Raw genomic sequence first — 17,596 nt, 5'->3', positions numbered from 1 at the left:
ACCCAAAAAACTTTTTATTAAGGGAAGTTTCAAATACATACAAAATATAGAAGGACCAGTTTAATGAACCCCATGTACCCATCACCCAGCCTCAGTAGTCATCATCACATGACCAATCTTGTTTCATCTATACCTGCCTTAGCTCTTTCCCCCTCCCTACTACTGGATTGCTTTGAAGTATATCCTAGGCATCATGCCATTTCATCAAATAATTAAAAAAAAGATTATATAAATTATTACATGGATGATATGTATGTATTAGTACCTATTAGATATATAAATGATTGATACGTATCTATAAAAGATCCTTTAAAAAATAATTATAATTCCATGCCTAAAAATGTAAAAAATTCCCTTAGACACATGAGACATCCAGTTACTGTTAAAAATTTTCCCTATGGCCTTACAATAATTTTTAAAGTTGGCTTGCTTGCATCAGGATTCAAGTTCACACACTGCTTTTGATTGATATGCTTCTTACATCTCTTTTAATTGAGAAATTTACTTTCCCTCTTGAAACTCATGAATGCGATTATATTCATAGTCATGTTTAATATGGCATACACTTGGTATTTTATTCTAGATTGCCTAAAACTTCTGCAATGCTAACATTGTCATGTTCTTATGATAGAAGCAACATGTTCAACCAAGAAAAAAATTTAAGTATCAAAAAACATGAAAGTAGAACTATTTTTGTTGAATCACCCTGAAAATACCTGTTAACTTTTGAGGATTATTTTCTACTAATCTGTATATAGTCAAGTGTATAATTGTTATGTAGTAACTATTCCCTCTGCTATTAACCTTAGGCTTAATTTGCTCTTCCCTTTTTAGTTCTTAAGGTAGAAGCTTAGATTTTCATAATTTTTTTTTTTGCTTTTCTAATATAAACACTTAAAGCTATATTTTTTCTTTTAAGCATGTGGAATTTTCATTATATGATTAAAAGTATTTTCTAATCTCCCTTGTGATTCCTTTTATCTGTGTTTTTTTTAGAAATGTATTACTTAATCTCCTAATATTTGGGGGATTTTCTAGATATCTTATTGTTACTAATTTCTAATATAGTACTCTATATTAAGACTTGTTTTAATACATGTATTGAGACTTGTTTTTTGGCCTGCTTATGATTTATTCTTGGGAGTATTCTCTGAAAAGAATGTCTATTCTTTAGATGTTGTTGGATGTAGTGTCAGTTTAGGCATATTCACGTGCAAAAGAATTCATATAAAAATTAACTCAGAATGGATCAAACCTAAATGGACAAGGTAAAACTAAAACTCTTGAGAGAAAAGAGTGGGTGTATGACCTTGGATTAGGCAGTAGTTTCTCAGACATGACATCAAAAGCATAAATAACCAAAGCAAAATTGATAAATTGAATTTCATGAAAATTAAAAATGTTTATGCTTCAAAGGGCAACATCAAGAAGGTGAAAAGACAACCCACAGGATGGGAGAAAATATTTGCAAATCAGGTATCTGATTAGGGATTTGTCTCTAGAACATATAAGGAATTCTCACAACTCAATGATCAAAAGGCAACTTAATTTAAAAATGAGCCAAGGATCTGAATAGATGTTTTTCTAAAGACATACAAATAGTCATTAAGCACATGAAAAGATGCTGGTCATCATTACCCACCAGAAAAATACAAATCAGAACTATGAGGTATCACTTCACACCCAATTAATATGGCTATAGTTAAAAAATTTAAAAAAAAAGATTATAATGACTGTGGCCTGGATATGGAGAAATTGGAATGCTCAATTCCTAGTGGAAATGTAAAACGGTTGCTTTGGAAAACAGTCTGATAATTCTTCAAATGATTAAACATAGAGTTATCATATGACTCAGTAATTTAACTTCTTGGTTTATATGCAAGAGAAATGAAAACATGTCTACAAAAGATCTTGTACATGAATGTTTATAGAAGTATTATTCCCAATAGCTAAACATTCGTAATAAACAAAATGGCTATCAACTGATAGATGGGTGGTAGATCAAATATGGTCTGTTTAGTGGACTGTTACTTGGCAATAAAAAGGAGTGAAGTACTGATAAATGGCTGTTATATAGATGAACCTTGAAAACATGCTAAAAGAAAATCAGTCACAAAAGACCACATAGTATATGATCCCATTTATATGAAATATCCAGAACACGTAAATCTATAGAGACAGGAAGTGGATTAGTAGTAGCCTAGGACTGGGAACGGTGATCTATCAGGACATGGGATGTGAGTACTAAAGGCTATGGAAACATCATAAAAAAAAATTCATCATGGTGATGATTGCACAACTCTGTGAATAAACTGAAAGCCATTGAATTGTGTATACGCTTTAAGTGAATTGTATTTTCTGTGAATTATATCTGAGAATTAAAAAAAGAACAAATATACTAGGGGCACCAACGATTCAGGACAAGAGCCCTTGATATCACTTAACATCATGATGACTTTGGAAAAATAATTTCTCAACTGGAGTTAATTGATTTGAATAATTCAAGTCCACTAGGCTGAAAATAGGATAGAATGGCTCACCATGCTGGCAGTTAATTTTTTTTTAATATCATTTTCAAATGACTATGATGTTAAGAGGAGAGTAAAGTCCCAGGTAAATAAAACCTACCTGACTGGGGGAAAAAAAAAAAAGATCAAGTTGGTCGATAATATTCATATGTTCCATATTCTTTTTTTAACTTTTTTTATTGAGTTACAGTCATTTTACAATATTGTGTCAAATTCCAGTGTAGACTGCAATTTTTCAGTTACACGTGAACATAGATTCGTTGTCCATATTCTTATTGATTTATTTCTTTTGTTAATTTTGCTTCTGATGTTTTAAAGTTCTATTTAGTGCTATGTGTTTATAATATCTTCTTGATATATCTGACCCTCTTATGAAATAACCCTATTCATCTCTAGTTATAGAACTTACCTTGAAGTCCAATCAGCAAATATTAATATAGCTAGATCACCAGTCTTTTTTTAATACTTTTTATTTTGTATTGAAGTATAGTTGATTTACAATGTTAGTTTCAAGTGTACAGTAAGGTGATTCAGTTATATATATACACATGCATGTATATTTTTTCTTTTCAGATTCTTTTCCATTATATGTTACTACAAGAAATTGAAAACAGTTCCCTGTGCTATGCAGTAGATCCTTGTTGCTTATTTTATATATGGTAATGTGTTAGACCAGCATTCTTCGTTTGTTTGTTTTGTTTTTTTGCAGGGGGAGGTAGTTAGGTTTACTTATTTATTTTTTAGAGGAGGTACTGGGGATTGAACCCAGGACCTTGTGTATGCTAAGCATGCATTCTACCACTTGAGCTATACCCTCCTCCCTAGACTAGCATTCTTATAATTAGGGTGTGCATCTTGTATTTTTTCCACATTTTTACTTTCAGTGTGGCTGTATCTTTGTATTTAAAGTGTTTTCTTATAAACAGTACAATTGGGTTTTGTCTCTTTATATTGTTGACAATTTTTTTCCTTTAAACGGGAGTGTTTAGTTCATTTCCATTTAGTGTAGTTAGTGATACGTTTGGGTTTAACATGTTGATGGCTCACTGTGGACTCGGTGCCCCTGGGGAAACACTGCCGTTACCCAATCAACGTGTTAATCTGCCACTTCAGCATTTGTTTTCTAATTCCCCTATCTGTTCTTTGTCCTTCTGTTCCCTCCTTTCCTGCCTTCTTTTAGATTGAGTAGTTTTTTTGTATCCCTGTTTGCCTTAGAGCCCAGCTGTTAACTGTCTGGGTAGGTCTGGAGTTCATCTTGCTCTTGAACTCTACCCTGTGCTTTCCCTGTCTTGGAAGCTCTCCCTTCGTCCTGCTTTGCATTTGGTAAAGGCTCAGTGCACCTCAGAGGGCTCTCTGTCAGCTCCTTCCTGCTTCCAGCCTTCGGTGGACTATTGCTTTGCGGGAAAGGCCTTAGGTGCTTCAGGAGGCTCTCTCAGTTCTTCTGTTCTGTCCCTGCCCCTGGTATCTTGGTTGTGCACTAGGTGCAAGCTCTGTAGGAGAGAACTGGCAGGTGGCTTGGAGCTGCTCTTTGATTAGGGCTCCACCGAATTCTAACTCCTCACATTGGCAGCTATTAAAGGTTTTTAAAAGTTCAGCTGGTTTCTCCAAACTCTCCTTTTGAGCAGATTTGGTCTTCCACCTGTCAGAGATGAAAGCAGCAGGTCATCTCTTTTTTGGGATGGAATCATCTGTGTGTGGAATTTAGTTCGTTTAGGTCTCTTTGCATCTCAGAATTGGTTTTTTTTTTTTTTTTTAAGAAAATCTATGATTTTGTGGCTTATCTACCTTCTTGTTTTAGGCTCTGGCTATTTTTAAAGTTTATATTTTTATGATTATATAGCAATGGAAGTACTTTTCAAGCATCTACAATTAATGCTTTTTTTAGTGGCTTATTGAATGACAATATCCTAATTTGGAGTACCCAAGAAATCTGTCAAAAATCAATGAATAAATGAACAATGACATTCACGCTGGGTATTGAGTCACTGGTATTGGCCACAGATTAATATTAATAATCTGCCTTGTGACCAGTAATACACATTTACAAGATGGTGGGCAGAATTTGGGTAAGTTTATTGATAAAACACCAAATAAAGTATAGTGATTGATTATGCCGTCTTGGCTTATTTATAAACTTTATGAGTTAAAAAGAGATGCAGATGTATTCATAATTAATATGACTTATCTAGACCACTTTAGAGCCACATAAAAGGATTTAATCATAGTCATTAAAGGGATTTTGATTGTATTTTTTTAAAAATAAAGCTGATTTCTACGTTTTCCCGTAATGTTGAAAAGACTTTATGCTTCTCTCTGTTTAGTTTACAAGTCTTGATTATACTCCTTTAACTTTGTATATCTTTTAAGATTCAAAAAACTGTAGAATTTTACCTGGGTTGGCAGGTACATAGAGGAAAATCAGACATTAAATGTACAACGAATGTCTTTTTAAAAAAATTTATAAATTCTCAAACACTCAAAGTAGTGAGAATAGAATAATGAACTCCCATGCTTCTAATAAATATTGACATAGGTTAATCAATCTTGTTTATCTTGCCCACTTTATAAAAACATTATTAATTGGTTGCTGGAATATTTTAAGGCTAAATGTCTTGTTTTTTACTAAGCCTGATAGGAAAAACTTAAAGCATAATTACTATGACATAATTATATCTAACAAAGTTAATAATAATTTTTTCTGTTGCTCTCAATAATACTATAGGATGGCCTATGAAAAACTTGTTCTGAGACCAAGCACATTTTATAAACACTGTATACCTGATCCTCTTACGGTGATGTACAGTACAGGTTATGAGAAGCAGAGTTCTGAGAAGTTTGACGATAAAGAGTTAACTTGACTTCACCAAGAACTTCCTAAATTTATTTGGCCCCAGAATCTGTTTTTAAAGTCATCTCTGTTAGCCAAAATACATTTTGGGGAATGCTGTTTTGGGAAGGAGAATGCTGCCTCTGAAGAGCAAAACAAATTTTAAACTTTAATTTAATTAATTAGGTGATTATTTGTCCATATGGCATTATTGTCATAATCATGTCATATCAATTTTTTATTTCCCTACAATCTGCTTAATATTGATAATGTAGTGTAACACAGGTCATTCTCTTCAGGATTTTACGTTCTGAAAATCTTTCATCACACAGTATAAGCAAATTAAGTATAAGTATTTTGTTTTTCCACTAGATACTTATTTAAAAAAATCTATACATCACAGCCCCTCCAAAAACAAGGATATGCACTGGTATTGTATTGAAGGGGAAGCTAAAAATAAGATGCACAGAAACTCAAGGAAATACAAACTAAAAGATAATAGTTAGCAGTTATATTTTATTTTTAAAGAACTGGTTAAAAATAACTTTTAAAGGGTTTAAACTTAGGCAGTAGTGTGGAAATCCTCACAGGTGGTTTATGTACTCTAAAACTTAAAAAAGTTTAAGTAGTTAACTGCCAAATGTATTAAAGGAAAAAATCTTCACCTGTCCCTCTTCTTTGCTCTCTGACATTGGCATGAGTATGGAGTCAAGGGGTCATGCTCTAGTGGACCTGCCTCTCCTCTCTAAGAGAGTTTAATTGACATCTGGCTCTTGTCCCCTGCCCGCCCCTACCAGGTCTCTAGGGTAGATCTGTTGATTGCCCAAGTGTCTCTTGTCTGTACCCTATATACTATATAAATGTGTACATAGCTCTTTTTTCCATGATGCTACAAAGGTAATTTTTTTCCCATTACTTATAGTCAAACTACAACTTCAAGCAGAAGAGAGAGGGGTCGTGTCTATCAAAGGAGTGTGTGCAAACCGTTACCTTGCTATGAAGGAAGATGGAAGATTACTGGCTTCTGTAAGTAATGCTTTCTTTATTTTTTTTTAATTGAAGTATAGTTGATTTACAACGTTGTGTTATTTTCTGGTATACAGCAAAGTGATTCAGTTATACATATATGAATAGTGTTTTTCATTATAGGTTATTACAAGATGTTGAATGTAGTTCCCTGTGCTATACAGTAGGACTTTGTTGTTAATCTGTTTTACATACTGTAGTGTGTATCTCCTAATCCCAAACTCCTGATTTATCCCCCTCTCTGTTTCCCCTTTGGTAACCAAGAGTTTTTTTTCTATGTGAGTCTGTTTCTGTTTTGTAAATAAGTTCATTGTATCATATTTTAGATTCCATACATAAGTGATAACATATGATGTTTGTCTTTCTCTGACTTACTTCATTTGGTGTGATAATATCTGGGAAAATATATGTTGCTGCAAGTGGCATTATTTCACTTTTTTACTGCTATGTAGTACTCCATTTGTGTGTGTGTGTGTGTGTGTGTGTGTGCGTGTGCGTGTGCGCGCGCGCGCGCAACACATCTTTATCCATTCATTTGTTAATGGACATTTAGGTTGCTTTCATGTCTTGGCTATTGTAAATACTGTTGCTATGAACATTGGGGTGCATGAATCTTTTTGAACTAGGGTTTCCTCCCGATAAATACCCAGGAATGGGATTGCTGGATATGGTAACTCTGTTTTTAGTTTTTTAAGGAACACAGTGGCTGCACCAATTTACATTTCCACCAACAGTATAGGAGGGTTCCCTTTTCTCCACATCCTCTCCAGCATTTATTTGTAGATTTTTTTTTGATGATAGCCATTCTGACCAACGTGAGCGATACCATATTGTGGTTTTGATTTGTATTTCTCTAATAATTAGTGATGTTGAGCATCATTTCATGTGCCTGTTGGCCATCTGGATGTCTTCTTTGGAGAAATGTCTATTTAGGTCTTCTGCCCCTTTTTTTGATTGGGTTGTTTTTTTATTATTGAGTTGTATAAGCTGTTTGTATATTTTGGAAACTAAGCTTTTGTCAGTTGCTTCATTTGCAAATATCTTCTCCTATTCTGTGTCTTTTCATTTTGTTGACGGTTTCCTTTGCTGTGCAAAAGCTTTTCAGTTTGATTAGATTTTTTTTAAAACTTCTATTGTCTTGGTAGGCTGACCTAAGAAAACATTGCTATGATTTGTGTCACAGAATGTTTTTCCTGTGTTCTTCTAGGAGTTTTATGGTGTCCTGGCTTATGTTAAATCTTTTGAGCTTATTTTTGTATATAGTGTGAGGGAGTGTAACTTCATTGATTAACATGAGGCTGTCAAGCTTTTCCCACACCACTTGCTGAAAAGACTGTCTTTTCTCCATTGTGTTATTTTTGCCTCTTTTGTTGAAGACTAATTGATCATAGGTGTGCAGGTTTATTTCTGGGCTCTCTATTCTGTTCCATTAATCCATATATCTGTTTTTTTGTTTGTTTTTTTTTTTTTTGCCAATACCAGGCTGTTTTGATTACTGTAGTTCTGTAGAATTGTTTACATTCTGGAGGATTATACCTCCAGCTTTCTTTTTTTTTCCTTCAGGATTTCTTTGGCAGTTCTGGATCTTTTGTGATAATGCTTTCTGTTTTTGTAGTTTTTTTTCTTTGTTGGCTTTTATTGCTGTGAATTTACTAGTATTGGTATTCATTAAGTCTTTATTAAGGATTTTACAGGTTTTACATCATTTAATCTTCACATTCACCCTATAAAATAGAGAGCATTATACTCCTTATTTCACAGATGCAAAAACTGAAATTCTGAGGAAGTAATAAAGTAACCAAGAAAACACAGCTCATATGAGGCAGAGCCTGGGTGGCACGCCAGGCGGTCTGGACTGCAGAGCACGAACTCTAATTCAGTGCACTTTACTGCCTTCTCTGCAAAGCTATGAAATAACAGTTTAAAAAAAAAAAACCTCCTTATATTTTGCAGTTGTCTGAAGATCATTGGGATGGAAATATAAAAATGTTCAGTTTTTAAGCTGCTTCTTTCAAATTTGACATAACAAAACCACTTGCAGTATAGACTACTAATTGAGAACGCGGGCTCCCAACCTAGGTACAGATGCTTGCTCTGCCACTTACGAGGCGTGTGTTCTTGGGCAAATTATTCTGCGTTAGTTCCCTCACCTACAGAGTAGAGACAGTAATGATCCTATCTTACAGTTTTTGTGAGGGGTAACTTAATTTATGTCAAGTGCCAAAATTGTTACTTCCTCCTCATATTACTTCTCATTTATATATAAGCTCATTAAGGACAAGGACTTTTCTTTTTTCACCTCTTAATCACAGCAGTTGGGATCCTAGCTCCTGGCCAGTACTCTTATTAATTAATGCCTCATTATTATAACTGGGATTGTATGTCTGTTGAGCAGACACTGTGGGGAATGATATAGGGAGTAGAGTGGTAAACAGGACACAGATCCACTTCTGTCTCTTTGGGGGAGTAGATAAGACATGTACCTAAGAGGGTGTGTGTATGTATGTGTATATATACATACATACACACACACACATACATACACACAAATATACACAAACCACAGTCATAATTCCAATACCAGTAGCCAGTTATAAGCACTCTGTAACCTTCCCCACAGAAGTGATGTAGCAGTACTGGGCAGTTGTGGTGTTTTGTGCTATACAGATAGTTTTTGGAAATTTTTTCTGAGTGAAGACCTTTGGATTTCTGAAGGGACTAAAACAGACTTCAGAGAAAAGGAATATTCAACCATTTGACGGATTATCTGACAAGGTATATTTATATTGATATTATATGCGTGTGAGTTTTGCAGGATAAATAAATCTGGGTGTGGTGGTGCTCTCTCTCTCCTCCTTTTTGAAGTTGAATAAATCTTGGAACCCTCTTCAAGAATAGCGGATATCTTTTGAGTATACAGTGTACTAGATGGTATCTATGCTAGGCATCAGGGTTATCAAACTGAATACAGAATTGCCTGTGCCTTTAATGAGTGACAGTCCAGGAGGCAGAAGTGTAAGTAAGTATTTGTAATAATGTGTAAGGGGTTTGGTGTGTTCCTTCTATATCTTGCAGACATGCACAGTAATCTAGGAAAGGCAAGAAGTATTATGATATGTGCCTTCTACACCATACTGCTGTCAGCAGTGGGAAGCCGTGAAGAGATTTAAGAAGAGACACAATCAGATTTGAATTAGAGAAAGATCTCTCTGGCAGTAGCGTAGAGGATGGATTTGAGGGGGCCAGGACTGGTGGACACAGACCAGTTAGAAGGCCCTGTAAGACACCAAGCAAGTGATAATGAGAACCTGGCAATAACAGAACGGAGGGGATGGAGTAAAGTCTGGCACTGAGGCTGATCAGACTGAGGAGGGGGAGAAGTCAAAGCTGACATGTAGGTTTCTATTTTGGATGAGAAACGGGGAAGAGGAGAAAAGCAAGTTCTGAGAAAAAGTAATACAGGTTCAGATTTAGTCTTCTCTAGTTTGAGTTGCCCAAGAGAAATTGAGGTGAAGACGCTCACTACACCACTGGGATTATGGGTCTGCAGCCTGGAGGGGTCTGTGCGGGTATGTTGATCTGGGTGTCATTGGCGTACAGGTAGCAGTTAAATCAGGGGAAGGAATGGCTGAGGTTTCCTAGGCAAAAAAATAAAGCTGTAAAGGACTGACTCCTTGGGACTTTGACTTCTTCCACTGTTCTTGTCTTTCTTTCCTACCAGTCTGTTGTCAACTCAAGGGGTGATGCCATACTTGGGGAATCTATTGAAGTGGCATTTTAAATATTTCCAGAACAGTGAAATAGTGGGTAATTTTGGATGACCTTGATCTTGTAGAGAGAAGAAGAGGGGTTTAACCCTACTCTTCTCACCTCAAGATGTGACAAAACACATACAGTGGGAATCATGATGTCTTCTACAGTAGTGTTGATTTGGCAACTGTCAGTAAAGGTGGCGGAGAAAAGCAAGGAGAATGCATACAGCGTTTGCTTCTGTCATAACTGTGGGCAAGACTAGTCACATTGACACTAGTCAGAATGGTTTTAAAGCTCTAGACTTTGCTGTGTCTGTCTTAATCTGGTTTAGTGAGTGACTTGAAATTGTTACCTTGTGGTTTTCTACTTACTGAGACGAGAAGATCCAGTAACCAAGTAATCACAGTGGCCCTGCAAGGTGGTCATTGGAGGGGTCATTTGTCTTGAGAACAACAAAAAGCTTCCTAATTGTCAAAAGTGATGAAAACAGAAGCTACTCTAAAGTGCACCCCTGAAACTACTGGGGTCCATAACAGAGGAGATAATTTAAGACAACTGACCTGAAAACTGAACGGTCTTCTCATTCTTACAGATTTCTCTACACGTTAGAATTCCGAGAATTCTGACCTCTTCTGGTAAACAGGCATTAAGCTTCCCAAACTCTTGATTCTGTACTATCAGAAGCATAAAGTGCTCTAAAATAAACTGTTTTCTAGTTTCTTTCTTAGCTAAGTAGAACCCTTCACAAGATTAAGGTCACAGCATTTTACTTAGTTTAGTCTTAAATATATTTCTATCCCTGGGATGTGTGTTAGTTCTTCTGATACAACAGATTTCCTTCAAGCTGATGTAGTAAGAGTTAATTTAGCAACACTTAGAAATTTATCACAAACTCTCTGTAGGGACAAAGACACAGCTGTTACACATAAATGGAAAATTCAGGATTTATCAGTTTCCTTTGAGGAATGGCACCAGCCAAGATCCAGCTGTTCCAGCTCCCGTCATGGGATCTGTTCCTGCCAAGTTCACGAGTTAATCTCTAGTCTTCCCATTCAATTTGTGTGACTTGCTGCCTTGCCTTTTCAGCAGCTATCCTCTTTCAGATTAGTCTGGGTGGGCTGTGTCTAGTTTCAGGTGTAAAAGTAAGTATCTTTACCCCAGAACCAAGGAGGTGGTTGTTTGTGGTTCAGTTGTGGCGTATTTCTCTCTGAGTCAGATCCATAGGTGCTGAGCTGTCAAAAACAGCAACTTTCAGGTAAGAAATTAAAAGTCTTGACCCTTGGCTATTAGTGTCACCTGTGCCAGCATTAAATGGGTTGAGATGAATCACTGATGGTGAAAGACACCATAGCTGGGGATGTCAGCAGGGACCTCACTCAGGAAGAGACAACTGGCATATAGAAAAGAAAAACAAAACAATCCATAGTAACTTTGGGTGTAAGTCCAGTGTCATGACCAGTAGCCATCATTTGGGCAGGCAGATGTCCCATTTACTTGGAGAAACTTGGGTTTATGAACTTGCACTTGCCAAAGGCATAAGTCTTCCCACTCTTCTTCTGCGGGGCCCCACTGCAGACTGCTGAGCTACGGCACATCCCTGGGTTCTTGTGCATTTTGCCCTGTGTGCGATTCCTGCACTGGTGAAACATCACAGTCTCCCCTCAGAAAGAATAGTGCTCTGGATACGTAACACGTTTTGGTTTCTAAGAGTCACGTTAGGTTGATTACTACCACTTGAGTATTAACAAAGTCTAAGTTCTGTACCATTTTTTCCCTCCAACACCTTTACATATTAATAGCATGAATGCATTCAGGCTAAGGATTTCTCACTGTTTGAAACATTTCTTAAGGGTCTTTCCCCCTCTTCGAAGTTAGAAAAATACAAAGTTCAAAAAGTAACTATGTTTATCTGCCAAAACCTAAATTTGGAGGCCGAAGCTGAGTACTTTAATACACAACAGACTCCTTATTCCATTCCACAGCAAGATAAATTTTGTTGCTATGAGCAACAGAAGCCCAGAACAAATATTAGGACTTGTGATTTCTTCAGTGTTCAAAAATTGCATATAGTGAGGTTAACTGTAGTTTGAAGCTGAAATCACCAAAGAACCTCAGTGTTAGCATTGGTATGAAAATATTTACCTGTCTTCATCTGCTACAAAATTGCACATTGTTTTCTATGTTATGCAAAAGATTGTGATAAACTGAGCAAAATACCTCAGTATTAGAATGTGTGATTTGTGTTGACCCATAAAATACATGCAAAAATTGTTTATGTTCTCTGAGGATACATTTAATTACTGTAAATGTAAAATTCTTACTTATCAAATAACTTTCTCAGTTAAGGCACCTTATGAAATGAAACTTCTACACATAGAAAAGTAGGGAAAACAGGTTTTTGAGGGTTCACTTATCCAGACTGGCAATATATACTGATCAAATTTTTCAGAAAAATGCAGTAATTAAAGAGGAATGTATATCATTTTAAAAGATAAAATATTAAATGCAAAGATTAGTGCTTAATAAGAATCATTGCTTCCTTTAGATACTAATCTTATATATTACAGCAACCTATTTATATTACAATATGAAGATAAAATTTACTTTTAACTTTTCACAATTTGTGTCTTATTTTGTTCTGAAATAGTCAGCACTGATACTTATATCATGTCTGTTTTTAATTCCCAGAAGTGGTGTAAGCAAAAGCATTTTTGGATTCATGTTGAGCAAACTCCCTCATAAGCCAAAACTGCAAAATCAAACTACTGTAAAGGAATAAACAGTCCAAAAAACAGAACATGGGGGAATGGTCAGGAGGGTCAAATCTAATATTTATAGCAGTTGATGAGAATTGTGAGGCCAGTGCATAAGGAAAGGAGGTGGGGACGGGGAGGAGAATTTACTTGAGTTTCTTATTTCTTTTCTTATGCCATGGCTTAAAGATTGTCTTAAAGTTTTAAAAATTGTTAAAGATTGGGAGGGATCTTAAAGATCATCTAATCCCATTTTGTTTTACAGATGAGAAAAGGAAGGCTCAGAGAGGTTAGGCGACTTGCTCAAAGATATAAGTTAGGGATCAAGGCAAGAGTGGAGCCCAGGCCTCCTGGCTCATCAGAGATCCTCACAGATGTCGTCAGGAGAGTCGAACTCTTGCAGTGGGCCATCGGGCTTAGTTTCCTCAGAGACTAAATAGTGCATAAAGTTAGGCTGTGTTCTCTATTTCAGTTCTTAGTCTGGATTTTCCTTGGTCTTAGTTCTCTAGTTCTTATTTAGATGTTGCAGGGCCATTGAGTGGTGTTTTTACTGTAGCCTATCTGAAACAGTTTCATTTATTCTTTAATTTAGTAAATAGTTGCTGATCACTTACTATGTGCCAGGCTCTGGTACAGCAATAGAAGAGGAGGAAAACAATAGAGGAAAATCTCCACCCACATGGCATTTATAGTCTGGTGGAATAAAATTGATATGTATATATAAATAAATGATCTGTATTTGCATGTTGTAGAGCATAAAAATAAATGAGATGCTTTTATTCTTCATAGTATAACTAGGGTTATTAAATTCAGTTACTTGAGGGATTCTTTTCGTGTGGTCATACTTGTAGCCCTAAGGTCAGGGTTTTTAAAAAATAAATCTTGATTTTAGAATAGTTTTAGGTTTACAGAAAAGTTGTGAAGATTCTATGGAGAGTTTCTACATATTCCGCACCCAGTGTCTCCTATTATCAGCATGTTACTTTAATACGGTACACTTGTTACAGCTAATGAAGCAATACTGATACATCATCATTAGCTAAAGTTCATACTTTATTCATATTTCCTTAGTTTTTACCTAGTGTCCTTTTTCTGTTCCAGGAATCCATTCAGGATCCCACATTCAGTCATTCTGTCTCCTAGACTTTACTTTTTTTTTTGATTACTTTGACAGTTTGAGGAGTGCTGGTCAGGTCCTTTTTAGTGTCCTTCAATTTGGATTTGCCTGGTGTTCTTGTGATTAGACAGGGGTTGTGATTGTTTGGGAGGGAGGTCACGGAAGTTAAGTACTGTTTGCATCACATCATGTAGGGGAACGTGCTTACTACCGACAGCAATAGCCTTGATTATCTGGCTGAGGTAGTGTTTGTCTCCCCAGCTGCAAAGCTGCTCCCAGCCTCACCTTTCCATACTGTATTCTTTGGAAGCAAGTCACTATACACAGTCCATATTTAAGAGATTGTGTGTGTGGGGTGGGTGGGGGTGGAATTATGCTCCTCCTTGAGGAGGGAGTATCTCCATTAATTATTTGGAATTCTTTTGTGTGAGAAATTTGTCTAATCTCCATTTATTTATTGAGTCATGAGTATCTGTATATACTCATGGATGTTTTATACTTTGGATTATAATCTAACAGTGTGTTATTTTGTTGTTCACACTGTTTCAGCTTTGGCTACTGGGAGCTTTTTCAGTTGGCTCCTGTACTCTTTAAAAACATACCCCAATCAGTGTGGGTTTTTTTTGAGCACTTCTTTACTTCATGGACCATAAGATGCTCCAGGCTTATTTTGTATATTCCCTACTCCAGCCTAGAATAAGCCATTTCTCTAAGAAGCCTTAGTTCCTTCTGTTGGAAATGGTATTAGAAAGCAAGATCTGGGTGTGTTTGTTGCTACTGAGGTGTGTTTGTGTCCAGGCCCTGTTTTACCTGATAGAGCAAGGAATACAGGCATATACTAACCTGGGTATATCTATAAATATTTCTATATTCAAATATCTGTATTAAGCTAAAAATGAGTATATACTATGTATTCAGTCCTAATCTACCAGTATCACATGAACCATTTTAGCCTTCCCCTCTGGCTTTTCTGTTTCTTCCCACTCCAGTAGTGAGAAACCTGGTTCCTACCATCTCCTAGGATGTTTTTCAATATGTATAAATATCTCACATTAATTTACTTTCTTTTTGAAATTTCAAGGTAAATTAAATATCTAGACAAAATACAAATCGAAGTATTTAAAGTGCTGATTATGCTTTTTCAAATTCTATTTAATTCTTCCCTATTCAGACACCCCTACAAGGGTAGGTTCAACTCCCAGCATCATCTTTAAAATCATTAGCATAATTGTTATCAGTGTCAACAAAAGGCTATTGGACCCGGAGCTGAGCTGGTTCATGTGGACAGCCTTCAGGGAAGCCTTGAGGTAGGGCCCCCCGCTGGCACGTGACAGATTTATGTTACTCTCATACAGGTGACATCTACATTCATTTTTTAGATTCCATACCTTTTAGGATGGAGAATAATGGCTTATTGGAACTTAACACACTTTCTAGCATTCCAAATAAATTAGTACTTTTCAAGTTCCAATTCTGTAGTTTATTAGCATTAGTGAGAAGGAAAGAAGCTTAAGTGATAGGTCTGTTGCATAGTATGTGCTCAGTAAATACCTCCAGTAAGACATCTAATGTTCATCTCAAACTCAGCATGTCCAAACGTGAATTCCTAATCTTTCCTTATACCTGTTCCCTCTCATAGCCTTCCCTTCCCCATCTCAGCAAGTCTATCATTTAGAACATAGATTTAAGTGCCATCCTTGATTCCTCTGTTTCTTTCACACCGTGCATCGATCTATAAGGAAACTTCGTTGACTCTACCTTCAAATATATCCAGAAGCAGACAGCTTTTTACCATCTCTGCTGCTGCCACTGGGGTTGCAGTCTCCACTCTGCCTGGGTTACTGAGCAAGCCTCTAACGGGTGTCTCTATATCTGCTTTTGGCCCAGAGTAATCTTGACAGCCAGAGTAATCCTTGGAAAAATGTTGGATCATGCCACTTTTCTGCTCAAACACCTATAATGGCTTTTCATTTTCTCAGGATGGGAGCCAAAATATGTACAGTTGCTTACAAATCTGTCTCCTGACCTGTCTGACCTCATTTCCTACCCCTTTCCCTTCATACCTTCTGCTCACGCACACTGGCCGTCTCGCTGCCCTTCGCACACTCTAGACGTGATCCTGTTGTAGGGTTTTCACCCTGGCTTTCCCTGCTCTGCTTGGAATACTCTGCTCTGATCCTGGGACCTCCTTCAAGTTTGGGCTCAAATGTCGCTGTCCCAGTGGAGCCTGTTGTGGCTGTGCTATTTAACATTGCAGCCTAATCTGTACCCCCACCTTCCCAATCCCTCTTATCCTACTCAACTTTACTTTTTCCCATAGGATTTATTATATTTTCACATATAATTTACTTAGTTATGCTTATTGTTTATTGTGTTTCTCCCCCAGTAAGAATCTGAGTGGCACAAAGGCAGGAATCCTTGTTCAGTTTTGTTCACTGATGTATCCCAGTGCCTAGAAGAAAAAATATATGTTAAATGAATAAATGCATTACTTGAACTGTGTGCTTTCTGTATCCCAAAATTATCCTTAAATTAAAAAAAAAATTTAATTTGATGAAAAGGTGTCAGATACATGGGCAAAGGGTGTCCACAATCTGAAATAAGTTACTAAGAGCCTTGAGTTTTAGATTCCACATTTGTTAATGAGTATATGATAATTATGTCACAGGATTGTTGTATTTAAATACAATGATGTGCATGAAAGCACTCAGTAACTTTGAATTATGGGATTTCCCAGCTCCTGGGCCTATACAGAATAGGGCCTGGAAGGCAAGGCACACTAAAAACCTTTAGAAGCTACATATCCACTTCCTCTGTGACGTCATTCCTCTGAAGAGCCCCTTTTCTCAAGTTTGAAATGGCGAGCTGTTAAACATTGAGAATAAGAAAAAAGCTCTGTAAATATCTTTATAAATATAAAATTACATTGCATCAATTTTTAACAGGAACACTGAGATCACATCTGGTGAAGATGACTTGTAAACTCAGAATGGAGGGAATTGGGAATTGTCCTTACAATGGGGCTATTAAATGCCTGCTTTTATTGAGGCTGAATTTTGGTTCTATTACTCATTAAAAAAATAATGCAATTTGTTTTCAAGTGCATAACAGCTGTTTAGTAACTTACATGTCTTAGCATTCAGCACAGATGCACAGTTCCCTTCTCTTCCCTCTGTATAAAGGTACAAGTAACCTCTGTAAAAAAAAAAAAAAAATTGTGGGTTCCATGATGTATTATCCATTTAGTCCCTGGTACTGTTTCTTTTCTCTAAAATATTAGCAACTGGCTGAGAAGGCAAATATTATTAGCATATTACATATCCCAGTTGGCCGAGCATCATAGGGAGTGCCAGCTAGCAAGGGGAGGGGGGGCACTCTGAGGTCTGACTGAACACTCAGAAATGAGCATATCAATGTCCTGAGGATGACTGAATGATGTGGTTTAGGTCTGCTTCTGGGGAATTAGCCCCTGAAGCTCAATGCTGCCCTTTCATGTTATCTTTATGATGACATGACTTTTCCTTTTTACTCTTCTACTCCTGATCTGAAACTTGGAATAGGGAAAAAGGAAGATTTTTATTGATTGCACTGA

At 36.5% G+C, this 17,596-nt stretch overlaps 1 protein-coding gene across 2 annotated transcripts in view; it reads left to right on the top strand.

Annotated features, from left to right (window-relative positions):
- The window catches only part of FGF2 (fibroblast growth factor 2), a 61,181-nt gene that overhangs the window by 34,437 nt on the left and 9,148 nt on the right, over positions 1 to 17,596 (top strand). For both annotated transcript variants that reach the window (XM_010985556.3, XM_064476494.1), the window contains exon 2: positions 6,278 to 6,381. In XM_010985556.3, the coding sequence (XP_010983858.3) occupies positions 6,278 to 6,381 (104 nt within the window). The remainder of the gene's footprint in view (positions 1 to 6,277; positions 6,382 to 17,596) is intronic.

The sequence above is a fragment of the Camelus dromedarius genome, chromosome 1, assembly GCF_036321535.1.
Source record: "Camelus dromedarius isolate mCamDro1 chromosome 1, mCamDro1.pat, whole genome shotgun sequence".
NCBI classification, from domain to species: Eukaryota; Metazoa; Chordata; class Mammalia; order Artiodactyla; family Camelidae; genus Camelus; species Camelus dromedarius.
This window is presented reverse-complemented; position numbering and strand designations above follow the sequence as displayed.